The 27,698-nt window shown below is 41.6% G+C and overlaps 1 protein-coding gene across 7 annotated transcripts; it reads left to right on the top strand.

The window, feature by feature from the left end:
* The first annotated feature begins 2,097 nt into the window (after nucleotides 1–2,097).
* On the top strand, nucleotides 2,098–26,868 carry CLK4 (CDC like kinase 4). 7 transcript variants are annotated; one of them, XM_064595744.1, is made up of 15 exons: nucleotides 2,120–2,238; nucleotides 6,117–6,277; nucleotides 7,068–7,134; nucleotides 9,831–9,888; nucleotides 11,025–11,247; nucleotides 12,363–12,453; nucleotides 12,854–12,920; nucleotides 16,596–16,712; nucleotides 16,803–16,969; nucleotides 17,166–17,260; nucleotides 17,514–17,643; nucleotides 22,161–22,243; nucleotides 25,484–25,563; nucleotides 26,193–26,283; nucleotides 26,373–26,868. In XM_064595744.1, coding segments are annotated over exons 7-15 (906 nt in total). In that variant the 5' UTR covers nucleotides 2,120–2,238; nucleotides 6,117–6,277; nucleotides 7,068–7,134; nucleotides 9,831–9,888; nucleotides 11,025–11,247; nucleotides 12,363–12,453; nucleotides 12,854–12,918; the 3' UTR covers nucleotides 26,514–26,868. The 7 variants fall into 7 exon arrangements, 6 of the variants coding, with proteins under 6 accessions (XP_045746217.1, XP_064451811.1, XP_064451812.1 ...); XR_010412935.1 differs by lacking the exons at nucleotides 7,068–7,134; nucleotides 9,831–9,888; nucleotides 26,373–26,868 and adding an exon at nucleotides 24,318–24,520 and having other exon boundaries at nucleotides 2,098–2,238; nucleotides 26,193–26,239; XM_045890261.3 differs by lacking the exons at nucleotides 7,068–7,134; nucleotides 9,831–9,888 and having other exon boundaries at nucleotides 2,098–2,238.
* The last annotated feature ends 830 nt before the right edge of the window (nucleotides 26,869–27,698 follow it).

The raw sequence follows: 27,698 nt of genomic DNA, 5'->3' as shown, positions 1-27,698 counted from the left end.
TCCGTTTGGCTGCCTTTTTTTTTTTTAAGATTTTATTTGAGAGAGCGAGAGCACACAATCAGGGGGAGCGTGGAGCCCTATGAGGGGCTGGATCCCACTACCCTGAGATCATGACCTGAGCAGAAATCAAGAGTCAGATGCCCAACTGACCAAACCACCCAGTTACTCCTTCACTGGGCTGCCTTGTAATGTTGTATTGCTGTTTGAGCAGAACTGTGCACAGTCTTGACCACATTCTCTCATATCCTCTTGAGACAAACGTTTCTCAGCAAAAAGAAAAAAAAAGCAAGTTTTCTTCGGTGCCGGCTTCAGTTTATGCCTGTACATACACAGTAAGCTGAGCCCCACTTTACCTTGCAGATGGCCCAGTCCACCCAGTTCGGCACTCTATCTGATAGATGTCCCTGATCCAGCATGGGTAATCAGTCGTAGAACCAGTGAATTTCATGTTTTGGGCAAAATTGGTTGGTGTATCTTGGTGGCTCCAGGCATAACAGTATGCTGTGGGTGCCTGTTTCAGGACCTCATCTCTAACTGGTGCCTAGTCAAGAGCAGGGTAACGGCTGGGAACAGATCTAGTCTGGGACAGCATCTTATAGATGGACCTGGAAGGATGGGCAAGATTTAGAGTTGTCGATACAGAAATGTTGGCGACTCCAGACAACAATAATATTGTCCGTTTCATTCTATAGCATAAAGAATTTTCAGTTCCAATTTTCCAGTTATCTTTCCAACTCCATTTCTTCGCTTCTTGAAGGGTGGCATGATCTCCGTGAGGATGTACGTATCTTCAACTTCACTTTTTGAAGTCCTGTGGTACAATCTCTATGACAATTCAATTTATCCTAAGTAGGGGGCACAAGTGTCTAAGGATATCAGATCACTAAATTACAGGGTCTTCCTTTCACCTAACGATATACAAGAGTTCAGGTGCTATTGAGTTTATGTCCATAACCATCCAACCCTGTCCTCCCAAATTTGATTTCTGGCTTTCCCTTTTATTCAGTGAGTCCTTGTCAGAATACAGAATCCTCTTGACCCCTTCAGTACTAAGGATACCTGACCCCTTCCCTGCATTTGGGACTGCCAGCTTTTCCTTCATTTAAGCCCTTCTCCCACCAGCTTTCTCTGACACCGCACTCTTGGTTCTCCTCTCCTTCTGATCGTTCCTTCTCAGGCTCTTTCCCTCCGTCCCTTAAAAGCGTTTCCTAGGGCTCAGACTGGTTCTCTTTTCTCTACACACTCACAGTGGAGAACTGTCTAGGGACTCCTTAGAACTGCAAAATACTTTGAGATAAGCAAGCCCCTTAACAGATGCTCACTAGCTCTCAGATGTTACTCTGCCTCGGTTAAACGAAACCCACCCAGCAAGGACACAAAAATGGGAGCTTTGTTAGGGAAATTTTCCAGCTACCACCTGCCCGGGAAGCAGGCACCTTAACAGGAAGAACCCTGTGAGGAGTCTCAGCTGAAACTTGCTCCTTTTGTTTGTTGTGTTCTTCCGACGAGGAGCACAGGCCTCAAAAAGAGAAGCAACCCTGAGCTTGTTTTCTGAGACATCCTCTCTATTTATGCCCTTCCATTTTAGACTGCAAGCTCCCAGGCGAGCTGGACGACTCTTGCCCTGATCACTGAACTGCCCGCAGCACCCGCCCCGGGCCGGGCACAGGGCAGGTTTGGGGGCTTAGCTGCGGCTTGTTGGCACTCTCCAGCGCTGACGCCCCGGAGAGGACCGAGGGACGGCAGCCCAAGGGCCACAGTGGGTCCAGCTGAGCGGGAGAGCAGGAACCGGGGCCACGGCTGGCTCCGCCGAGGGGCGCCGCACCCAGCTGCACCTGAAGGAGCAGACACGTGCCACACGGTCCCGACAGAGCCCAGGCATTTCCTGCGGATTTCATCCAGACCCCGCCCCCACGGAAACAACCTTCAGGGTCCGGTCCACCACCCCGCCCCCAGGCCTCCGGGCGGGGCCTGCCTGGGCCGCGCAGCCGCAGTGTGGAGGGCCGGCCCGGCCCGGGTCGTCACAGAAGCCCCGCCCCTTCCGCGCAGTGACGGGAGCGCGCGAGCCTCTGTCACGCAGGCGCGCTCGCGCGGCGTAGGTGGCGCTAGAGGCCGCCCCGGGGGTTGTCAGGAGACGGCGCTGCCGCCATTTTGTGGGGTGTTTGTCGCAGCGGCTGGAGAGGGAAGACGGCGGTTTGGCGACGTTTCCCGGCCAGAGGGCCTTTTGCTTTTGCGGAGGTGAGGTTTTGGGTGGGCCGGGCTGGGCCGTTTCCAGTCTCTTAAGAAGCCAGGTGTCGGAGAAATGACCCAGTCCGGGGCCTTGGCGATCGGGCTTTCTTCGAGCACAGCCCCGCTGGTGGCCTTTGAACCTCGAGTTGCTCGGGTGCCCTGGTAGATTTGAAGTCCCGGGGCGGCGGGGCGGCGGTTGTGCCGCGGACGCGTCTCTGATGGCCTGGCCCTCGCGTCGGGGCTCCGGGAGCCCTGGCCCCTGCCGCCGGCGAGAGCGAGGACGTGTCGGGAAGACCCTTCGAGAGCTGCCCTGGGGGCCGGTGTAGTCGGAGGTCAGGTTCTCCCCCCAGGGCCTGGTCTCTGCCCCGCGGTAGCGTTCCGGGGTTTTCCAGTCAAAGCCTCTGGACCTGGCTGCGAGGGCGCCGAAGGCCCTGGCCAGGTGCCCGGGCGGGGCGGAGTGCGCGTCGGAGGCACTGCGAGGCCGCCGGTCCGGGTGGGGGACCGAGCCCGGGCTCGGGGGAGGGGGACCGCGCAGGGCTTCGAGCCTGGTGCAGCGCCCTTCCCGCCGCCTGAAGCGGAGCGCACGGCTGCCGCGCTGATCTGCGTTCCCGACGCTTGGGCGTCAGGCTGGCCTCGGTTACCAGGTGGCCTCGCACGCTGACCCGCCCCGCTCGGCCTTGTTTTGTAGCTGTCCTGCTGTGACTGTGCTCCGCACACGCGCTCCTCCAGGCTCCCGTTACCCGTTAGGTGCAGTCCTTCTGGGCCATCTAATCATACCTTCAGCCTCTTCCGATGTTTTTTTTTTTTAAAGATTTTATTTGACAGAGAGAGAGACAGCAAGAGAGGGAACACAAGCAGGGGGAGTGGGGGAGGGAGAAGCAGGCCTCCTGTCGAGAAGGGAGCCCGATGCGGGGCTCGATCCCAGGACCCTGGGATCACGACCTGAGCCGAAGGCGGACGCTTAACGACTGAGCCACCCAGGCGCCCCTATTTTACTATTTTTAAATAAAGAACGCATTCATGTGGGGTGCCTGGGTGGCTCAGTCAGTTGAGCATCTCCTTTTTTTTTTTTTTTTTAATTGACAGAGAGAGACACAGCAAGAGAGGGAACACAAGCAGGGGGAGTGGGAGAGGGAGAAGCAGGCTTCCCGCCGAGCAGGGAGCCCGATGCGGGGCTCGATCTCAGGACGCTGAGATCATGACCTGAGCCGAAGGCGGACGCTTAACGACTGAGCCACCCAGGCGCCCCCGATGTTTTTAAAAGTCATGTCCACAGGGGCGCCTGGGTGGCTCAGTCGTTAAGCGTCCGCCTTCGGCTCGGGTCGTGGTCCCGGGGTCCTGGGATCGAGCCCCGCATCGGGCTCCGTGCTTAGCGGGGAGCCTGCTTCTCCCTCTCCCACTCCCCCTGCTTGTGTTCCTGCTTTCACTCTCTCTCTCTCTGTCAAATAAATAAATAAAATCTAAAAAAATAAAAAAAAAGTCATGTCCACAGCATGAAATTGGGTATGAAAGGGCAGTAAGAGAATCAGATTTCTAAGGCGGATCCGTTGTGTCCGATGTTTCCAGTGAAAGATATGCGGGGACTCTCACATGTAAGACTGTTTCTTGATTGAAGGTAGTGTAATAATTCTAAGTGGTTTTTTCTTTTGTGTGGATGTGAAGGACCTTTGACATGCAGGTCTGGGATTCTCTCTGCCTCCTGAGACAATATTTCTGAACATTAGTAGGGGGAAAAGTTCAGGGTGCTCATTCTTATTTCAATGTTTTGAGTATTGATAATTTTGGTGATCTGAGTATTCTGCCTTGTTAGAGATGAGCTGGTTTTGGCAGACTGACAGAAGGGGCAAAAACAAACAGACAAACAAAAAACACCCCACAAAGCTAAAGCAGATAGTTTTGCAAAAACTGCATTCATAATGGATAATCATGATGATAATCCTCAGTCATCAGGTGTTGTAATTTTGCTGGCTGTGATTTAAGAATGCTTAACCAAGCTATTTTAAAGAGTTACTACTGTGGTTAAAAGACAGGTGGGGTGATTAAAGGAAGGTTTGGAAGAATTCCACTAGAAATACAAATTTCTTTAGATGGCTTTTCTGTTGGCCTTGCCTCAAGTTAACTGGTAGTGTCATTCATTTCAGTTTCCCATTTTGAGGTGACTCTGTATCACACTGGAATGCTCACTTAAATCATTCCCAATGAGAATCCTAACACATTTTAGAATTTTTGATTTACCTGACCAATGCCTTCTCTTCTCTTTTTAAGCAAAAGGCATGATACAAATATTTTCTTAGGGAATACCTCCCAGGAGAATTGCAGCTGCCTCATTTCAAGTCTTTTAATGCATTTGAAATCATTTATTTAAATTTTTACTTGAATTTGTTTGTTACAAAGTCATTTGGGCAAGCTAAAGGCAGTAAACTAAGCTGAATTTGCTCCATTTTACCTTTTTTTCAGCTCTTGAGTTGCAAAACTCACCCTTTGAGCAGTTTGGATATCACTGTTAAAAACTTAACTGCTTGGTAAAAGAAGTAAGATGGGGAGCAGCAGATAGTGATTACATTGTTAGAGCACCTATCCCGAGCCTGGAAGGAACCTTTGCATTAGAGGTTGTAGAGGGAAGCAGGAAATCAGGGAATGGTCATTACCCTCATCTGATTTCACTGACCATGTGCATCCTTGTAGGTTGGTTTCTTCAGTCACCCCAGATCTACAACAATTATGTTTTCATTTTAAGACTAATTGCAAGATGATCTGAAAATAAACTTGTTGAATAGAGAAAATGAGTTTATTAAAAAAAAAATCTTTGTTTTGCTTTTCAGTTTCTCTGTTTGAATACTGTGTTTTACTCATGTCCTACTTTTTTCCCCAAAGCTTGGAGTCATTCTGAGATTAGAAAAGGGAACTCTCTTTAGTGTTTTGGTTTTTTTTTTTTAAAGAAGCTTCTTTACCTTTAAAACATCATCCCCTGTATTTAGTGTCCCTAAGTGTTCCTCTGATTTCAGTTGTCTGTATTACAGAATTTTGCCAAAGCTGTATGACACTTAGGGTATTTCTTTAAAATAGTTCATAAGGCCCCTGGGTGGCTCAGTTGGTTAAGCGACTGCCTTCAGCTCAGGTCATGATCCCAGGGTCCTGGGATGGAATCCTGCATTGGGCTCCCCACCCCTTGCTCTGTGGGGAGCCTGCTTCTCCCTCTCCCTCTCCCTCTCCCTCTCCCTCTGCCTGTCGGTCCCTGCCTGTGCTCTCTCTCTGTCAAATAACAAAAATCTTAACTTTTATGGGCTATTTTTTTTTAACGTTTTGTTTTAAAGAAACCATATTAATAACTTAATCAGGAGATCATTTACTATAAAAGGAAGGTAAGGGACACCTGGCTGGCTCAGTTGGTGGAGCATGTGACTCCTGATCTTGGGGTTGTGAGTTTAAGCCCTGCGTTGGGTATGGGGATTACTTAAAAATAAAATCTTAAAAGTAATAAAAATGAATTAAAACCACTCAAATTATTAATTTTTAGCTGGATATTGTCTACTGGAGGTTCTAAGTCTAAATCCTAGCTCTTTGACCATGTTTACAATGGCAGTTAGCAAGGGTTAGTTGAAGATAAACACCAAACTTGAGCATTTCTTTAGAAGAATTGAAAGAAAGTGTATTATTAAGGTCTCACAGTGTCTTGCATCATTTGGTACTAGATCTGTATGCCATTTACAGTCATCTGACATACCATGGAATGGTGTTCTATGCCTTGGGAAATACCACCTACAAAGATGTTAGAACCCATAGGAGCCCATGTGCTGAGTGTTTATATTTAAATGCTGTGTAATATTTTATTTACTAAACATAGCCATCTATCGTCTCCACAGCTCACTATTCCTTTCCATTAACAGATGCGGCATTCCAAAAGAACCCACTGCCCTGATTGGGATAGCAGAGAAAGCTGGGGCCATGAAAGCTACAGTGAAAGTCACAAACGGAAGAGGAGGTCCCACAGTAGTACGCAAGAGAACAGACACTGTAAAGCACATCACCAGTTTAAAGAATCTGATTGGTAAATTACTTTTGAATTAGTCACATTTTAACACTAGGCGTTTTAATGATTTCTCATTAGCTTATGTAGCTTTATTCTGTCAGATTGTTTTATAGTTCAGTCAGGAGATACTCAGAAAACGTTTGTTGGATTCCTGTTATAGGCTAAATACCGTACAGGTGCTGAGACTACAGCTGTGACTAAAACAGTTCACACTCTTGTTGATGTCTGGCTGGGCCTGGTGGGAGACAGTTGAGTCCCAGCTGCCAGGGCGGTGGTAGTGAGGGCGGTGAGACACAAAGAGTTTAGTCAGAGTGGTGACAGGATGTCCAGTGAGTGCCTTTAACTTGTATGTAGGAGGAGATGTGTATTTTGGGGTGCTCATTTAGGGTTCCACGAATGAGAGATGATGAGGGGGTAGGGAGAGTTAGTCCAGATGAGAAAACCAGCATGTGCTACTTGGGAATGGTAAAGTGCATGGGGGGATTAGTCACTTACACTGTATTCTGTAGGTTATATTTGTGGATAAGGCCAGTGGAGGTGTGTAGGACTTTTAGAAGCTTGGTTATTGTAAGAACCAGTAATTTAGGAAAGGGCCTCAATAAAAATTGTTCAGTAGCACATGTCCTGTTTAATTATACTACTGTGTAAAATTTGGAGGTAATACATTTATATAGAATTAAAGGAATTTTAAAGTTCCTAAAGGATTAAAGAAAGGCTAGGTGAGTAGCATTTCTTTCGGTCTGTCTTCCATTAACTTCCCTTTCTCATTTGTTTTGTTGGTTCTGTGTTTTCTCCTTGTTTTGTACAGATGTTCCATTGAGACTGTTTGCCAGATTGCTTTCTAAATTAGCCAGCTGGGGTTACTTTAAAAAAGAGTATGTAATTTTTTTCCTTCTCCATGCTAAAACAGTCTTGTTCTGCGGAACAGTGAGCTTGTGGATAGTCACTGCAGACTAATCTTTTCTTCATCACATACTGTCATATGGGGAAGAGGGAGGGTGTGCGCCAGGATGACGGTGACCTGAGCTAATTAATGCACTGTAGAAAAACGTCTGTTCCCTTCTATTAACAAATACAAAATGCCCTGTGAGGTTTAACATCATAGTACTGATAATCGATAAGCTTGTTATTCATTGTATATGTAGGAAGGAAGGTTTGAGTGATGAATAGTTTTCTTGTTCACAGTTAACTACATAAACATGATACTGTGTCAGTCCAGTTAACCAGCTGGCCAGCAGCTGCTGCTTTGACAGTGGCACCAGGGGTGTCTTCTGGTAATTGCTCTCCATAATCTGGAATATTCTAATAGCCTTTTTTGAAGATTAAAAAACTTTACAATAGGGGTGCCTGGGTGGCTCATTCGGTTAAGCGTGTGCCGTCGGCTCTGGTCATGGTCCCAGAGTCCTGGGATCGAGCCCCGTATTGGGCTCCCTGCTCGGCGGGGAACCTGCTTCTCCCTCTGCTGCTCCCCCTGCTTGTGCTCTCTCTCTCTCTCTCTGTCAAATAAATAAATAAATAAAACAAAACTTTACAGTAGTATTTTTTATAAAATTATTGAAAAGAGAACTGCAGTAAACTGTAAAGAAGGTAACCTTGGTAGGTGGTAAGTCCCCCATTATTTCTAACTGTTCTTAAAAAATCATTCTTTACAAGTCTTTGTTTCTATTTCCTGAAAATAGGTTCTAAGAAGGGACATTTTTAAGTTAAAGGGTGTGAACTCTTATAAACCTCTTGCTACATATTCATGTTTTTTTCTAGAAAGTTTGTACCAGATTCTACAACATGTTCTTTCATGCTCCTACCAGTCTTGACATTTTGAAATGCCAAGAATAGTGGTTTTAATTCGAATTTTTAAGGTTTTAGTGAGTTTGTCCAATACATATTTTTTCTCTTTCAGAGTATTTTACTGATTTAGAAGAGCTTTTACTGTATATCAATTTTTTTTAACCTTTTTTCATACATATTGCAAAGTGTCTTTCTGATTTGTCTTTTGGCAGTAGCCTGTGAATTGGTCTCCCTTGCTACAGGCTTAATTAGTTCTGTACAGTATATCAGGAAGACTGATGTGGCTATAAACAGTGCTTTTATGTATTGTGGTAAAAGTTCTTGCCTTATGTAACCTAGAGTATCAAGTCTTAAACCAGTGATTCTCAAATTTGAGTGTGAACAGAATCTCATCTCCTCAGAGGTATGTGTAAAATGCATATTACCAGATGTAGATTCAGTCAGTCTGACCTGGGGCCCAGGGATCTTCATTTTTTAATAATTCCATATTTTGATACTATTGATAAACAGACCACCCTTTGAGAAACGCTATCTTAAACTCTTCAGCCTGGCATGCAAGATTTGCATGATCTGTTCCCTGCTTATTTATTTGCCTCTGTTCGTTCCCCTATGTGGAAAATTGGTCTTGCTGTAATTGTCTACGTACTGTTTCCTGGGTAATACGTAGACAGGCCATCTCCCAGAACACTGTTGTGATCTGTTAATGTGAGATGGTAATAATGCCATTCTTCTGCCCTGGCATTTCTTCTGCTTTCTACTGTATCGAAATCTTGACTTCCCTTTAAGATGCAACTCTGCTTTTTTATGGAGTCTTCCCTGACCATTTTAAACAGTTTGAGCCCCCCCTCCCCCCCAATGATCCTAGCACTCATGCAACCTTTCAACATTTCCTGCATTGTTGAGTTTTGTTTTTATGTTCGTAATCTCAGATTGTTCATTTGTTGGCAAGGATTTTGCCTTATATCTATTTTTTTTTTTATCTTCCACAGGACCTGTGTGGAAATAAAAACGAATGCCCGTAGCCTCATTATTCTTGGCTATCTTGAAGGACCACAGTGAAATATTCACTGGACATTCAGTGAATATTTTTAGAACTTAAATCAGTCTCTTCATCTTGTCCACTCTGTCCATACATAGCCTTTATAATTCTGTAGACTTTGTTTATATGATCTCTAAGGCTTGGTGGTTACAGATTGAAGAGGTCCCTCATCTTTCTAGTTTATCCTCATGGCTTTACTTCACCTCATGTTTGTTAGTCTGTAGATCGTTTATGGATTATCTGCAGCTCTAATTTTATGCACTATTCCAGCTAAAGATTATTAGTATTAGTTTTTTCTGATAGGTTTTGGACTTTAATGGAAAGGATGCCCTACAGAATTACAAAGGATGCCCTTAAGAGTGAGGTAATTTCTAGCCTGATGTAGATTTGTTGCTGACAGTTCGAAGCCAAGTGATCAGATCCCTGACCCAGACTCACATTCTTACCCTAATATCCTGAGTCATTTCTCCAGTGGTTAGAACCTAAGATTAAAACTGGGGAAAGGGGATAAAGGGGGTTCTGCATTTCCCTAGCCTGGATTTGATGCCAGCCCTGTTGAGTAGGAGCTTAGAGATGCTTTCCCTGTATCTCTGCCTACACCAGCACACTGGGAAAAAGAACAACAGCATATTCTGGGCAAAGAATGAGGTTGGTGAGGGCAACTAGTCAACATCTGTCACTCCATTGCTTGTCAGGATTCTTGTAGCCGATTTGTCTGACTGGGCAGGTGTCCCCTCTCTCCCTCAGTGCTCCATGTGCATCCCTCTTGAAGCTTCGCACTCTGTTGAAGAGGACACCATCCCAGGTAGAGAGGGGGACGGGAAACTGGGCCAATTGAATCTATGTCCTTTTCTTTCCATCAGATCTAGGCTACTTAACTGGGATCTGTGGACTTCCTGGGGTCCGGGACCTCTATGCAATTCCTTGCCGAGTTTTGTTTGTGCATTTGTGCATTTCTTAAGGGAGAGGGTCCATAGCTTTCATCAGATTTTTGAAGGGATCTGTAGATTCAGAAGTTAAGCACTATGGCACTAGATGGTAAGGTTTCCCATGTAGAATTTTTGAGTATTTTGCAAGTGGGAATGACAGGAAATCAGAACACAAAGGGAAATAGGGTGGTGCGGGTGGGTGTTTTGTAATCCTAGGCAAGCAATTACAAGATCCTTTTCTCATTTGTGGGGAATATATTTTAATGTCTTTGGCACATGAGGCAACCTTCAAAAGCGGTGTTGTCTATTTCTCAAAAAGGAAAACCAGGAAGCTGGGAATACGAAGAGGAGAGGAGATGGGATGGGTGATACGTGTAGTAGAATGGGCCTGTATGATAGGAGTTAGAATATGTTCTACAACCATGGCAAATCCTTTTCCTTCTTAGGGATCTTAATTTAGTGATGTGTAAAATGAAAGGGCTGGAATGCAATTAAGATTCCTTCTAGCTCCAGTATACCTTTCATGAAAGAATTGTGTGTGTGCCGGAGAGAACTAAAATTCTCTTACATTAAAAGAGAAAGGAATCCTGTTTGGCCTGCCTCTGATTGTGTGTGGCTCTGTGAGGAAAGCAGGCAAGCTAATTATAGATGCATGTATCCTAAGACTGATAAATTTCAGAAGAGCAGTTTTGTGAATTTTTGGTTTTAACTTTCTCTGAAAGGTAAAGGGACACTTAAGTAAACCCTGAACATAACATAATTGACTCAAGCTTTGTTCCTTGATGTGAGGTGTTTGATAGTCTATCTGATGGAGAGTGTGAACTCGCTTGTTGGTTAAAGCAAGATTATGTCTTAAGTTTATGAGATAAGTATAAATTCTAATCCATCAATTTGAGGTTTTTTCTTTTATTGAGTTAGCTGCTAAACCAGGAATTACTGAGAGATTGTTCTGTTTGAGCCACACTGCTGCAGAACGAAGAGAATGATTTGAAATCCTTTACTGTGTTCACAGTCATTATTTAGAAGCAAGGTCCTTGAATGAGAGAGATTATCGGGACCGGAGATACGTTGATGAATACAGAAATGACTACTGTGAAGGCTATGTTCCTAGACATTATCACAGAGACGTTGAAAGCGGTTATCGAGTCCACTGCAGTAAATCTTCGGTCCGAAGCAGGAGAAGCAGTCCTAAAAGGAAGCGTAATAGACACTGTTCAAGTCATCAGTCATGTTCGGTATGATTGATTTTGTTTTTATCTTGGGTGGATGCTTATTTGTGTGTAAAAGCTCTTAAGGAGCCAGTAAGTTTGAAAAAGTTTATGTATACATATAATATTATTTGGATATATTATAATTGTTTATATTACTTGAGTCCTTAAACATCCAGATTCTCATAGCTAATCTGTATTTATTAGGTAGCCTTCATTTGCCCACGTTTACTCATTTTCTGCACTCCAGATCATGAGTTCTTGATTTTAATATTAAAAATATTTTTAAGTTTTGTAATATAATTTTGTGAAAAGATGAAGCACCCATCTTTTCTTTCATCTTAAACTTTTTTTTTTTTTAACACACTTTAAAAGAAGCCCTTTTCCTGATAGTTGGAAACAAATCTAGAATGTTGCACTGGTGGATACTTAATTGTTGATAGTCTCTACATAGGGAAGTCCCAGAGCACAGTGCGTCATTGTCCGTAGCTAGTTCCATCAAAATTCTGAAATGGGTGCTGAATGGAAAATGCATTAGCCAAAAGCGTGCCTTTTTTTACACTCAGACATCTTCACCTGTTTAATCAGTAAACTTTGAATAAATTGTTTTCTTCCCCAAGTTTTCTTCAGTAGAACTAGCTTTGATTAGATTGAACACTGAAATTAACTAGCTTTTATTTCCCCTTTTACTTTAATAATGTATACTTTAAAATATTGCTAAATAAGCAATTTCAACTAGTCTTGACATTTTAAAACCTTTTCCTGACAAACTAGACATTTCAATTCACAGCATATGCTATTATAGCAAGAGATTAGTAGATCATGACATTGCATTCTTTAAATTTCAGACTTCAATTAAATCAGTATTTTAGAGAGACAATTGTGTTGTTTTTTTCTATTGCCACTTTAAGTATCTTATCTGAAAATCTGTTCCTTGCCATGTTTTTCTTCTGTAACATAAACTGTGCCCTGTGAATTTCTGGGGACTGAATTTGAAATTGCTCCTGCCAACTGTTCGTGGCCTGGTGCTTATCTGAATGCCTGAATATCTCCCCGCTGAATGAATTGCGTATTCTGCCCTGAATTCACTCTGATATATTGATTGGCTGGACGATCTCGGTGCTGCCCACTTGCCGTTCCAGAAGAGCCACCGAAGGAAAAGATCCAGGAGTATAGAGGATGATGAGGAGGGTCACCTGATCTGTCAAAGTGGAGACGTTCTAAGAGCAAGATGTATAGAATATTTTTCAACACTTTTTTAACTTTGCAGACAGAATAATCTTTTTAAGAATAGTTTGTCAGCGGGGGGCTAAAGAACTCTTCATTGCTTTTTTGTTTTGTTTTTTTGTGGGTTTGTTTGTTGTTCTTTTGTATTTCTTCTTTTCTATAGAATTTAAATATTTCTACTCTAAAGTTCCAAAATAATCAATGGAATTTGAGATTAGAGCAAGAAAGATAGCTCTATCTAATTGTTTTTGTAGCAGCTGAAAATAAAATAATTTGAGTGCTGGAACCTTAGTTATGCTTTGGTAGAGATCATTTGAAAATATTCCACACTTTAAGTATTCATTGTTTGAATAACTAGATAATTAGTACTCAGGTACTTACTCCTCTTTCTCCTCCCTTACTTTAGATGAAATCGTGGACACTTTGGGTGAAGGGGCCTTTGGCAAAGTTGTAGAGTGCATTGATCATGGCATGTAAGTTTTTTTTCTTTTTTGAACATTCTGATATTTCTTGGGGGGAAGGATCCATCATTTAGATGAAATGGTATTTTAAGTAGGAGCCACGTGTTTTCCTGGGTGGTGTAAATATCCAAAATTTCTTGAGCTGTGTCTGGTTATTTACCAGAATGTGGATTTTGATCAAGAATGCTGACAAATTCAGGGGCGCCTGGCTGGCTCAGTCGGTGGAGCGTGCGACTCTTGATCTTTGGGCTGTGAATTTGAGCCCCAGGGCAGGTGTAGAGATTACTTAAAAATAAAATGTTAAAAAAAGAAACCTGACAAATTCCATCAGTTGGTGTTTGTTGAAATTAAAGTGGGTCTTAAAAAGAAGGGGTTTCCTAGAATTTAGGTCTTGACCCTTATGTGAGATTTAGAGTGCTTTGCTTTAGTTTTGAATAGCAGAGACAATAAAGCTTGTCTAATCTCGGTCAGAAACATGTATTCTCGATCTGAAGATTGCACAGTGGAAGAAATGGCCTAGCAAAAAGCAGTCTGCCCTGGAGTGTTGTTAATAAGGGAGTGGAAGGGAACATCTTCCATTTAAAAGGTTTTGGAACCTTTTAGGGGCTCCTGGGTGGCTCAGTTGGTTAAGCATCGGCCTTTGGCTCAGGTTCATGATCTCATGGTCCTGGGATCAAGCCCCCATTAGGGAGGCTCAGTGGGGAGTCTCCTTGCCCTCTACCCCTCCCCCGCTCATGCTCATGACCTCGCCCCACCCCCCATAAATTTAAAAAAAAAATCTTAAAAAAATAGATAAGATTTTGGAACCTTCCAGCTTTATTTTGGAATGATTCATAATTACAACTGGAAGTCTGCTATTAAGTACTAGATAGTACTAGAAGAATTACATTTTATCACAGTTGTGCTCTGTGTCATGCAGATCTTATACATTGTTTCTTCAGACTTGATGAAATCAAAGTTTGTATGGCAAAGAAACAAAAACAGAACAAAAACCTTTATTCCCAAATTTGTGTATTAGAGTTAGCTTCTTAAGTATAAAGAAATTCTATTATTTAAAGTCTGCAGAATAAAGTCCAGATTCTTTAATGAGTTATACGAAACCCTTTGTGATTTGGTGCTCTGTGTCTCATTTTAACATTTTCCTCCAGGATCTCTGTTCTGTAAATTGCAAACTTTTTTTGTAAATGAACCTCTTTAAAACAGTTTAGTTCAACTGCACATCTCTAAATTGGTATCTAAAATTTTTCATCATAAAATAGTTGGGAAGGATGTGATTTTCACCTTATTTAAACAATATATTTTTATTTATTTATTTATTTATTTATTTATTTTTATTTATTTATTTTTAAAGATTTTATTTATTTTTCAACAGAGAGAGAGAGGCAGCGAGAGAGGGAACACAAGCAGGGGGAGTGGGAGAGGGAGAAGCAGGCTTCCCTCGGAGCAGGGAGCCCGATGCGGGGGCTCGATCCCGGGACTCCAGGATCATGACCTGAGCCGAAAGCAGTCGCTCAACCAACTGAGCCACCCAGGCGCCCCAAACAATATATTTTTAAACTTCTCTCTTTAAATATATTTGAGGGAATGTAAATACTGTAGCAACTTGATAAACCTAATGTTATCCATGAATCAACTCTTCTTGAATGCTTAAACATGTTATTCTTGGTTATTTTCATTCCATTTTCCATAAAGTATATTATTCTAAGTATCTTATTATCACCCTGTCTTTTTCTGTAACAAAAATGTGAATGTTAAGTGAAATTTTGAAGTATATTGAAATACTTTCAGACTTCTAGAAAAGTTTCTAGAATAGCTGAAAAATCCTATATATCCCTTTCCCAGATTTTCCACATGTTAGCATTTTACATTTTATCATTCTCTATATACACACATGTGTTATATTTTCAAATTTTGCCAGCTCAGGTCTTACTCAGACTTCACCAGTTGTCCTATTAATATCCTTTAAAATTTCTTGAGATTCCAAAGTGAGTATTTGAGATATTCCAATTAATGGTATTCAGTTGATCAAGTACAATTCTATTGCAAATTTTGATACTTATTGGACCTGCGTATAAAAGTTAATTGGAAATGTGTCTTTTATTGGGTTGGTTTGGACTTTTAAAAAAGGAGTACACATATTCATAAACATACTTCAAGTGCTTAACTTTAGAGGCTCCCTTTTTTTTTTTTAGATGACATGTAACGTGTAAGTTGAAAGTGTACAATTCTTCACTGTAATATAATTACTCTAGTAGTTTTAGCTAACGGTTTTATTTTTCATTTGTAGAGCTAATAAGCACTGAGAAAACTTGGTCATACAGTAGATGAGACTAGAAGGAATTTTGTCACAGTAGTTTCATAGCGACTCTTTGAAGAAGTCTTGAGATACATGCCAAGTGTCATAGGGAGATTATCATCAAAATAAGTTTTTAATGATTTGTGAGCTCACAGTTTCACTGGGGCTTTGTTGAAAACAGTGAATCGGAACCCACCAGACTTGGAAAAAAGGTTTGCTGTCCAGCCGCTAAAAAGCTTGGTTTGCCTCAACGATTTTTTTTAAGGCTAATTTATTTTGAGAGAGCGTGAGGGTAGGGGCAGAGGGAGAGACTCTCAAGCAAACTCTCGGCGCTGAGCACCGAGCGGGACGTGGGGCTCACTCTCATGACCCTGAGATCATGACCTGAGCAGAAATCATGAGTTGGCTGCTGAATGGACTCTGCCACCCAGGCGCCCCCTAGGGCACATATCTTAATACACTAATTAGGGGTGTATGAAGTTTTCTTATGTAAAGTGGAAGGACCACAGTAAAAAAAAAAAGGAGGCTCGAATGCTGGTTCGTCTTTAGGAAGATCAGATTTAGAAAAGAAGACAAAAAGAATTGGAAGGTTTAGAAATCCATTTCCTTCTAGATCATTCGTGGCTTGATACTTTCTAGGAAGTATTACAGATACCCAGATACCCCAGTCTAAAGCTTCTGCCCTACTCTAGCTGTTTTACCTACTTGCATCAGTGAATGTGCTAAACATTTTCTTGGCTTCATGGCGTCTGCTTTGTTTGAACATGTTCACTTTTCCTCCCAAATCTTACAGACTGGTAGCTGTTTTTCAGGGCTCAGTCATGTGTCACCTCTTCTCTGAATAAGTTTGAGCTTCCCTGACCCCCTAATTGTTAAGCTCTCCCATCTCTTTGCTGTGTAGTAAGTAGCTCATACGAAGCACTTCTAACCTTGTAAGTTGTTCATGTGTCTGTTTTTTCCATTAGACCGTGAGGAACGGAGGGACAAACCTTGTCTTCTTCACTAACACCTGTGTGCCCTCTGGCACAGGGTGGTCTGTCCCGGTGAATGAGCATATGCTTTCAGCAGTAGCATGTTCTATTTGAGGTTTTATTTTTATCTTCTTTTTTTTTTTTTAACTTTTGTTTAAAATCTAGGTAAATTGTAAAGTTCTGGAAACATTAATATTTGTGAGTATTAAGGGAATTGTTCTATAGAAAGTGTGTTTTGTCAGAATGTTTTGAAAAGATGTTATATGGAATCTGATAAAAGATGCCCTGAAAAGTCTTTTTAGACTTATTTTAGAAAAATAACAAGAGTAATTAATACTCAGTAAGATTATGCTTTAGAGGACACATGTCTTCAGCCTTCTCCTGTACATAAACCTTTTTCATCTTAATTTTGTTTTTAAGGGATGGCATACATGTAGCAGTGAAAATTGTAAAAAATGTAGGTCGATACCGTGAAGCAGCTCGTTCAGAAATCCAAGTATTGGAGCATTTAAATAGTACTGATCCCAATAGTGTCTTGTAAGTATAAACTTGAACTGTGCTCCATCATGTTGCCTAAATTAAGCAGAATTCTGTGAACTGACTTGTTTTTATTTTGATCTGTTTTAGCCGATGTGTCCAGATGCTAGAATGGTTTGATCATCATGGTCATGTTTGTATTGTGTTTGAACTACTGGGACTTAGTACCTATGATTTCATTAAAGAAAATAGCTTTCTACCATTTCAAATTGACCACATCAGGCAGATGGCGTATCAGATCTGCCAGTCTATAAATTGTAAGTATACTTGATAAATTTTAAACACCAGAAAATTAAAAGTGTTCGTTATACAAGCAACATGTCAAAACATTGTTACTAAAAGTACACGTTAGGTAAAGATGAAACTCCCGTACCCACTACTAATCCTCACTGTCCCCCAATACGGATGAAATAATGTAAAGGAAACTAATAATGCCTTTTTGTTCTCTTGTAGTTTTGCATCATAATAAATTAACCCATACAGATCTGAAGCCTGAAAATATTTTATTTGTGAAGTCTGACTATGTAGTCAAATATAATTCTAAAATGGTAAGTTACAGACTTAATTTTGGTGGTGGTTTTTAAAATTAATTTAGCTTGGTGATCTTGGATGAGGAATTTTCACTTCTGAGGCTGGTTATATCCTGATATTTAACCTAAAAAGGATAATCCTTCTTTACTTTTCTCATGGAGTTATGTTGAACATCAGAAAGATAATTCATGTGCAGCAAGCCTTTTGAAGTGCTATAAAGTATTTCATTTCTTTACTGATCTTTGTGTTGACTCAACTGTATTTTTCTAGAAACGTGATGAACGCACACTGAAAAACACAGATATCAAAGTTGTTGACTTTGGAAGTGCAACGTACGATGATGAACATCATAGTACTTTGGTATCTACACGGCATTACAGAGCTCCAGAGGTCATTCTGGGTCAGTAGACACCACCCTTCCTGATACTGTAATTAAAAAAGATATTTTTTTCCTCCACATCTTTTATTAGGGGATTGGGGGGGCTGGATATGATTTTCTTAGCAGTGTACAGAAAATGTTACCTGTCTTAAGAAAAACTGTCTGGACATGGCTAAAAATAACTTTTCCTGAATGGGAAAAATGTGATACCATCTGTAAAGACATTTCAGATGTTTTTGTTTTTAGTTTTTATTTTATTTATGTATGCTTGTATGCTTGCTCCATGCCCAGCATGGAGCCCAGTGCAGGGCTTGAACTCACATACCTGAGATCAAGACCTGAATTGGAATCGAGAGACAGACGCTTAACTGACTGAGCCACCCAGGCGCCCCCAAGTGGTTATTTTTTAAACAGGTTAACTTTGCGAGATCATAAAAGGGCAGGTTCCGTTGACAAAGTCTGTCACAGCAATGTGAAGTGATGGGGCTACCCATTTTCACGTCACAAAAGCATGGTGCTGTAGAAATGCTAAAGGTCTGGTTGGCAGACATCTAGGTAAAGAGCAGATGGAGGTCAAGAAGAAGGAGGGGGGCCAGTCTAAAAGGAGAGCTTCTTCGAGAAGAAAATGAGAGAAAGATTAAAGAAGAAAATGACTTAAGGTACAGAGTTTTGAAATAGGAGGGAATTCAGTAAGGGAGTGTGTGTCTTATGCCTCAAAAATGTCCCAGAGACCAGATCTTGTAATCAAGTGGGGAAGTGTCAGGAGGTTGGGGGTTCGGAGACAGTGGAAGGAAATTCAGATCCAGGTGCTCTTTGTAGTTGGTTACATGGAATAAGCTTATTAGCCAAAAGTATGGTCCAACTGAGGTTGAGTAGTAGACCATTTTAGTAGAGTCAGTTTCTTCTTTTCACCTTTTTTTGCGCAACAGGAGTTGGTAGTTCAGAATAAGATTAGAAAAACATGATTTTTACCTAGAGTTGGGGGATTGGTAAAGGCATAAGGAAATTGAGAATATTAGGCAGTGCTGGCCAATAGAACTTTCCATGTTTCCATGGAAACTTTCGTTGGATATCTGCAGTGTCCAATATGGTGGCCGTTCACCACATGTGGACTACTGTGTACTTGCAGTGTCAGTAGTGTGACTGAGACACTGAATTTAAGTTTTATATTAATTTAAGTGTTGGATGTAAATAGCCTCATGTGGCCGGTGGCCACCGTGCTGGAAAGTAAGGTTTCGAGCTTGTCTTTGAAATGGATGATAATAGGATTCCTGCTTAGTGTGGTCTGAAAGGAGCCGTTGTGTTGCAGTAGTTTAGAAAGTGTATTCATGGTTGAGGACTAAAGGCTTCAATGAGGGCAAAAGAAAGGGGTATGGAAAGAGTCTGTGGACAGAGAAGTATTTTCGGGTCTTAAAAAGACATAACTTACTGTGTTGTCAATTTTAAGATGCAGATTTCCCCGGGGCGCCTGGGTGGCTCAGTCGTTAAGCGTCTGCCTTCGGCTCAGGGCATGATCCCAGGGTCCTGGGATCGAGTCCTGCATCGGGCTCCCTGCTCAGTGGGGAGCCTGCTTCTCCCTCTGCCTCTGTTTCTCTCTCTCTGTCTCTCATGAATAAATAAATAAAATCTTTAAAAATAAAAAATAAGTGATGCCTGGGTGGCTCAGTCGTTAAGCGTCTGCCTTCGGCTCAGGTCATGGCCCCAGGGTCCTGGGATCGAGCCCCGCATCGGGCTCCCTGCTCCGAGGGAAGCCTGCTTCTCCCTCCCCCACTCCCCCTGCTTGTGTTCCCTCTCTCGCTGTGTCTCTCTCTCTCAAATAAATAAATAAAATCTTTAAAAAAAAATGCAGATTTCCCCCCACATTTTAACATGAGGAACACAACACAGAATAACTGGCATTTTTTTCTTCGTTATTGGTACATAAAATAGTCCTGTGTCTTACTGTTAATGGCCTCCCTAGATTGGATAAAATACAGTAATTCTTAGTAATGACAGTAACACAGTTCCAAGTATGGCCAGACTAGATAGTTGATGTAAATGCAGACTTGGGGTTATTGCCCTTGAGGAAAAGAAATTAGGAGATTGGGAGATTAGTAGGGTCCTTTGTGTTTTTGTGAAGTATTAATCCTGAGGATTAAGGCAGAATTAGGTTGAAGAGGAAGATGAAGTCAGGGGTGCCATTGAGGAGGGCAGTTGGTCTCCTGTCTTGCGTGCTGGTAGTAAACAGATGAAGCTCAGAGAGGTAGGTAGAAGTGAACGGTGGGGAATCCCAGAGAGTCCGAGTCGGTGCCCAAGAGAATGGGATGGTTTAGAACGGTGTGTGGCAGGTTATGCTCACCTGGGAAAAAAGCTGCTTTGGGAGATGGGAGTGGCTGGAGAAGAAGACATTAATTTTGGGTCCAAGACCTATCATTTGCAGATTTTTTTATGTGTCACCATAGGTAGACCCCGTGCGCAGTTATCCATTTGTTCAAATGATAGGCACTGTGAGGATTAACCAAAGTGACTAAATTAAAAAAATAAGTAAATAAAATGACTAAATCACAGTCAAGTTTTTCGAATGTGTTTTTCATTACTGAAAGTAATTGAAATGTCTTTTAAAGTAGGTTTTATTTATATATTATTGTTTTATTAACTATTTGATCTTTAAAAGATGAAAACATCTATATGGTTTACTCTTTTTCTCCTTTCCAATTAAGTACAGGCTTAAGAAGACTAGGTATTTTATTCTTTCCTGAACAGTACTGCCATTGAGAATTGTGAAGGGGAAAGTATATGTGATACCACGTACAGACAGCTTGAAAAGTACATATATAAGTAGAATAAGTAGATCCCTGTGAACTTTAAATGGCTCTGTAATTTTGCTTATAATGAAACTGCTTGCAATACCATTATAATCCTTATGTAATTTATGTAAAACTATATTTTTTATTTTTTATTTTTTTTATTTTTTTAAATATTTTATTTATTTGACGGAGAGAGACACAGCAAGAGAGGGAACACAAGCAGGGGGAGTGGGAGAGGAAGAAGCAGGCTTCCTGTGGAGCAGGGAGCCCGATGCGGGGCTCGATCCCAGGACCCTGGGATCATGCCCTGAGCCGAAGGCAGATGCTTAACGACTGAGCCACCCAGGTGCCCAAACTATAGTATTTTTTTAATGCAAGAAGTAAACTCAGGCTTTACGCTGATAATAATTGATAAGTGGTTAGTAATTACATTTTGAGGATGATTGTCAACCTGTATTTGCTATAAAAATATAAATTTTCCTGGAATAACCATGAACTGGGTGTAACCATGCTTCCCATTGCATACAGTTCTGAGACTATGGAGTATTTGTACAAATTGGTAGTTACACGTGGGAAATATTTGCTAGTCCCTCTCTTATTTTACATAAAATGCCCCCACCCCCAGATTAAAGCACTGACTTGTTGTAAGGATATGGAGAATTATGAGAACATACTGGGTGACATCTTATATAAAACTGAAGATGTAAACCCTGAGTTTACTGTCCTGTTCTCCCAAATGGGCGAGGTGAAAAGAGCACCCATATGGGGAAGGCTGTAGTGGCGATTAAAAATTGTTGCATGTACAAGTGTGTGTTTGTGAATGCTGGAGAGGTTGGGAGACAGGGGAACCTCTGACACTGGTGGTGGGGATGCAAGCTGGTCCAGCCACTCTGGAAAACAGTGTGGAGGTGCCTCAAAAATTGAAAAACAGAGCTACCCTATGACCCAGCAATTGCACTCCTGGGTATTTACCCCAAAGACACAGATGTAGTGAAAAGAAGGGCCATATGCACCCCAATGTTCATAGCAGCAATGTCCACAAAAGCCAAACTGTGGAAAGAGCCAATATGACCTTCAATAGATGAATGGATAAAGAAGACGTGGTCCATCTATACAATGGAATATTACTCAGCCATCAGAAAGGATGAATACCCAACTTCTACATCAACATGGATGGGACTGGAGGAGATTATGCTGAGTGAAATAAGTCAAGCAGAGAAAGTCAATTGTCATATGGTTTCACTTATTTGTGGAACATAAGGAATAGCATGGAGGACATTAGGAGAAGGAAGGGGAAAATGGGGGGGTGGAATTGGAGGGAGAGATGAACCATGAGAGACTGTGGACTCTGAGAAACAAACAGGGTTTTAGAGGGGAGGGGAGGGGGATTGGTTAGCCCAGTGATGGGTCTTAAGGAGGGCACGTACTGCATGGAGCACTGGGTGTTATACGAAAACAATGGATCGTGGATCACCACATCAAAAACCAATGATGTATTGTATGGTGACTAACATAAAAAAAAAAAAATGTGTTTTTAGGGCGCCTGGGTGTCTCAGTCTGTTAAGCATCTGCCTTCGGCTCAGGTCGTGATCCCAGAGTCCTGGGATCGAGCCCCATGTCGGGCTCCCTGCTCAGTGGGGAGTCTGCTTTTCCCTCTCCCTCTCCCCACTTGTGCTTGCTTGCTTATTTTCTCTCTCTCTCTCAAATTAATTAAAAACAAAAAAACCAAGTTGTGTGTTTTTGTTTTTACAGCTTTAGGTTGGTCCCAGCCTTGTGATGTTTGGAGCATAGGTTGCATTCTTATTGAATATTACCTTGGTTTCACAGTCTTTCAGGTATGTATTTAGTAAATACCATTTCATAATTTTTTTTCAGTATTAAAGACATGTGAAAATTTTGGCCTCCATATTGACAAGTTGCTGTAGTGTTGTTCTTCTTAAGGTTAAAACTTACATATGGAAAATGGTCATCCTTCTCTAAAACTGGAATTGGGTGAACTACTTTTGGTGAATGGTCATAGTCCATTTTGCATGTGATTGGAGTTTTTAACACACAGTTCATACTGTGTTCCCATTTTTTTCTTGAGCTCTTGCATAAGTTTATATTAGTGTTAACTGTGGCCAGTTTTAATTCCGTTCTGGTTATGTTGACAGCACGGCCATGAACAAGTCACTTACTCCTTTTTATAAAACAATTCAGGAACAATAAGTGGTATTTTATGCTTATGTATTAAGCATCTGTGACCCCCTAGGCACATTTCAAGGCTCTTACGTGTATAAAGATGAAAAGACAACATCTCTCTCCTCAAGGAATTCGTGCAAAAGAGATGTGGGAGAGCTTACAATACAGTGTGGTGTATTTGCTATTATGGAACAATGTAGAAAGCGTAGTGGGAACCCAGGAAAGATGGACAGTTACATTCCTCTGACAAGGCACCACTGTGGAGGTGTAGTTTAGGCCAGTGCTAGAAGGAAGATGAGGGGTTTGTCAGAAAACTAGAGAGAGTGGCAGCCAGCTCAGGAAGAAGAAATTGTACCCATTAACGTATAGAGGCGTAAAAGAACATACTCTAGTCGGGGAACCGTAAACAGTGCTGTCAGAGTATCTCGCATAAATGGGGAAATGATGCAGGGACTGACTAATGGACTTGTTTGGATAGAAAGGAACTTGTTTCCTAGAAGTTAGTGTTTTCCAGAATGTAGGCTAACCCAGTGTGGAAATGATTTTGTAAGTTTGTCATTCTGGCCTTTATTTAGAGATTATTCCTCCAGGTTTTTTGTTTTTGGTACTAAATTGTGCCTTTTATGGAATGGTGATAATAGTTGTTGGTAGTTGGTTTTTAAAATTAAAGTCCTTACTTGGCAAAACAAAGTAGGAAACCTTATTTAAGTCTCTACTTTCTTCCCTTATAGTTCTACTTACATCTGAAATCTAACCATCTTCTAAAAGGTTTAGGTTGTGCGAGCATTGGAGAACTTGGAAGTAGGGCTGTGATGTGCTCAAAGTGTCGTGATCTCTTTTGAGGGGGGTGGGGGTCCAAGTTTGGCACATTCTGGCTCCTACTGTTGAGGGTGACTTGCTTTCGGGGGGGATGCAGGGTGCGGGGGTGGGGAGTGTGAGGAGTTCAGAGTCACTTGGGTGCTGGCTCTTGTAGAATGTGTTCTCTGCTTGTGGGGCCCGTCACCAGCTGTCTCCCTATTGCTAATCCACAGAGATCCTGTTAAAAGTACCCTGAGTTTATAGACAAGTTTGATATCTAGAACCATGGTGACCAGTCAGTTCCTGGAGGTGGTATATCTGGTTTGTGGCGGTAAGCTGAGGGCCAGGAAAAGTTGAGCAGAGTGAGGTCTTCTTCCTTCTGACACCTGTAATAAGTTGCTTCCCATGATTTGTGATTGTAAATCACTCTGAGGTCTTAAGTGCAGATTATTAACACTGGTTTGAGACATGTTTTCTGTTTTAAGTTCCACCCTCCAAAATACTCTTCAACTAAGGAATTTTTTTAAAATGTGGAGCTAGCTTTTAGCTGCACCTACTGCGAGAAGGAAGACCATTAGCAGTCAGAGGGTTGACATTCCAGAAAATGTCCACATCACTCCGAAGGGATGCACTATTGTAAAGAGCCCCAGAGGAACCCTGCAAAGGGACTTCAGTCACATCAGTGTAGAACTCCGTCTCCTTGGAAAGGAGGAGAAGATTCCAGGTTGACAAATGATGGGGAAATAGTGTGAACCGTAGCCAGTTCTTTTCTGTCTGTAGTCCTGTACAGAACATGAGCAAGGGTGTTAGACTGGGCTTCCATTACAAGATGAGGTGTGTATATGCTCATTTCCCCATCAACATTGTTACTTAAGAGAATGGTTTTCTTGTTGAAATCTGACATTTCTTGGGTGAAAAATATGCCTGCAGGGTTTGGATGAGGCCAGGTGTTGATTGTTCAGTATCTCTCAAGCCCAGAAAGATGAGTTAATTCTTGAAGGAAATGACACTGAACTTGTATCAAATTGAGCTGCTTTGATTCAGCAAGCCACAACAGTTAAAAACAAGGATATCAGAAAACACGGAGGTGGTATCTATGATTCGGAAAAAGGAACAGTTCAGCAGGCTGATGAGTAAGATCTAAGTTGTCAAGCTACAGAAACAGCAAGATGCCGGATGATCTTTCAGACTCACTGGTGGTATTTTAAAAACATAAAGATAAAAGTGGAGCTAGTATTACCTCCTCCTGTCATAGATTAGGGACTTTGCATGTTGGAAGCGAGGTGCTAGGAACAGTAGTTGATAGATTTTAAAAGGCATTGCACACAGCCTCTGCTCTTCACACTTGAGAGTTGGCAAATGATGTTCTGCCTGATGACTGCCTAAAAAAGAATGTGACAGAGACCATTTATGGCCAGGTAGGCCTAAAATGTTTACTGTTTGGACCTTCACAAAAGTTAGCCGCCAGCCTCTGATCAGGGAGCTCACTATCTCAGCTGTAAGTGTGCGGGTCTCTCCCCTACTTGGGCCAGAGCTCTGCTCCTGTGTGACGAGTTTTTACTTAGATCCACAACTCACCTTTGCTCATTTATGAGCTAGTATCTCAGCTTCTTGGACACGCACGTTCCCACATACGGAGCTCAGGATTGTTGTGAGAATTACTGGCCCTGTATTTTTATTGCCTGGGAATAGTAGATGTCAACATGTTGCTATTCACTGGTGAATGGAGGCCAGTTTGGGGTCAGCAGCTGAATAAGTGAGGAGACCGTTTTTCTGGTACTTTTCCCTAGTGATTCTTTAACAAATGGTGCAAGAAATGAGAATAAATAAGGAAAATGTTCATTTTCGCATTAAAGTCCATGTCTTCTGCTATACAGAACCTTACTGTTGGATTTCAGAAAGACTTTTCAGTTTTACTGGTTTGCACGGAGAATACAGCTCACTCAGTATTGTTCCGTCTTTGAAGTAGAGTTTAGTATCAGCCATGCAGCTGTCTAATCTAGCCCTTTGTTGTCAGTGCTGTTTTCCGGTATTTTCCTTTATTGTGCTTGTAGCACAAGGGAAAGTGCTAAATTCGTTTTTCTTATGTATTTTAGACTCATGATAGTAAAGAGCACCTGGCAATGATGGAACGAATATTAGGACCCATACCGGCACACATGATTCAGAAAACAAGGTACGTGCAAGGCCCTATTCAAACTACAGAAAACCCAACTTCGTTGTTACTGCTTGTCCCAAGGACTTTGATTTAGATTTTTTTTTCATGAAGTCAAATTTTTAAAAAGTAATGCAGTATTTACCTTGTGATTTAGTAAACAAAGGTATGGTGTTTTTACACTCAGGTTAACTTTTGCGTAAATGTTTTCCTAACTTGATAAAAACATAATACAGAGAGTAGTAAAAAGAGCTTGATTTTGGAGTCCTGTTGATCTGTTTGTATTCCATACCACTGCTAGCTAGATGTCTGCCTTTGGACAAGATACTAGAGTGGTTTGCAAACAAAGCTTCACCACCCCATCCCAGATCTAGTGCAGTCTGAACTCATGGGGCTGGGTCCAGAGGCTGACACTGTTCCATGCATGGTATTTACGAGCCACTCAGGCGGGCCACCAAAACCTCAGAGGGTGCAAGAGTGAGGGAGATGTAACCTAAAGTACCTGATACGTAACTGCTGAGATGTGAAAACATTGTATGCGTGTGTGTGTGTCTGCAGAGCTGCCCATGCTTCCATTTGGTCCAGTGGGGGTAGGGTAAACATGTGGCTCTTCTGTTGTTTTTACTGACCCAGACTTCTTTTTCTTGTAGAAAGCGCAAGTATTTCCACCATAACCAGCTAGACTGGGATGAACACAGTTCCGCTGGCCGATACGTTAGGAGACGCTGCAAACCATTAAAGGTAAAAGAGAAAAGATCCGAGGTGGTTAAAAAAAATGTTTTTAAAAGTTATTTTTAAATTGTTTTTTAAACAGACATTTTGTCCCCCAGGAATTTATGCTTTGTCATGATGAAGAACATGAGAAACTGTTTGACCTGGTACGAAGAATGTTAGAATACGACCCAGTGAAAAGAATCACCTTGGATGAAGCCTTGCAGCATCCTTTCTTTGACTTATTAAACAAGAAATGAAATGGAAATCAGTGGTCTTACTATATACTTCTCTAGAAGAGATTACTTAAGACTGTGTCAGTCAACTCTAAACATTCTAATATTTTTGTAAACATTAAATTATTTTGTACAGTTAAATGTAAATATTGTATGTTTTGTATCAGTAGCATAATTACCTTGTTAAGCAAGTATGGTCTTGATAATGAACTATAAAAGTTAAAGTTAATTTTCCTTTTTGAGATTAATTACCATTTTTAAAGCTCTTTGGAATATTCTTTGTGTCCAGTGATAAGTGTGATTGATCTTGTCTTTTGTACATGGAGGTCAGCTCTTTGAAGTGATTTTTTTTGAGTAAAAGAAAACCTTGACTACCTTATTCTTAATGAATATTCTTTATATACCTCAAATTCAAAACTTTTCGTAACTTTATAAAGTTTTTTCTGTAATTGTTGAACAGGTAATAAGTATTAACTCCCAATAGTAGACAGGTATTGGAAACCAGAACCCACAGGAAAATGTTTACTGTTGGAATTCCATTAAATTTTAAGAACTGTGTTCTGTCTCGGTGGCACTAAGTAGCGTTTGTAGCAGGCGTCCAGTTTGTCCCTCGTGACAGGTTGTTTAATAAAACCACATACACACTTTATTTAAGATTGAGTCTAACTGGCAAGTCACAAACAGAACTAGGAATTCTGATGCCTGAGGATTTAATTTTTAATTTCACACCGAGGAGTTTTGAAATCCTGGAACATCAGTTTCCACATCACAGGAAGGAAGGAAGTACTTCAGTCGCAGCCTCTGAGAGTTAAAGGTTATGAAGCAGTTTAGATTTGTGTTACTCTGTAGTGGAGCAAAGGAATGACTTGCTGGGAAAACACATGGGACACAAAACACCCTGAATAGACCATGTAATCCTGAAAGAGAAAAGCAAAGCGCTGGAGGCATCACAATTCTGGACCTCAAGTTATTGCAAAGCTGCAGTGATGAAAACTGTATAGTATTGGGCGCCTGGGTGGCTCAGTTGGTTAAGCGACTGCCTTCGGCTCAGGTCATGATCCTGGAGTCCCGGGATCGAGTCCCACATCGGGCTCCCTGCTCAGCAGGGAGTCTGCTTCTCCCTCTGACCCTCCTCCCTCTCCTGCTCTCTGTCTCTCATTCTCTCTCAAATAAATAAATAAAATCTTAAAAAACAAAAACTATAGTATT

This window comes from Mirounga angustirostris, unplaced genomic scaffold (assembly GCF_029215605.1).
Source record: "Mirounga angustirostris isolate CCGP_5_RB_7025 unplaced genomic scaffold, mMirAng1.0.hap1 SCAF_7, whole genome shotgun sequence".
NCBI lineage: Eukaryota > Metazoa > Chordata > Mammalia > Carnivora > Phocidae > Mirounga > Mirounga angustirostris.
This window is presented reverse-complemented; position numbering and strand designations above follow the sequence as displayed.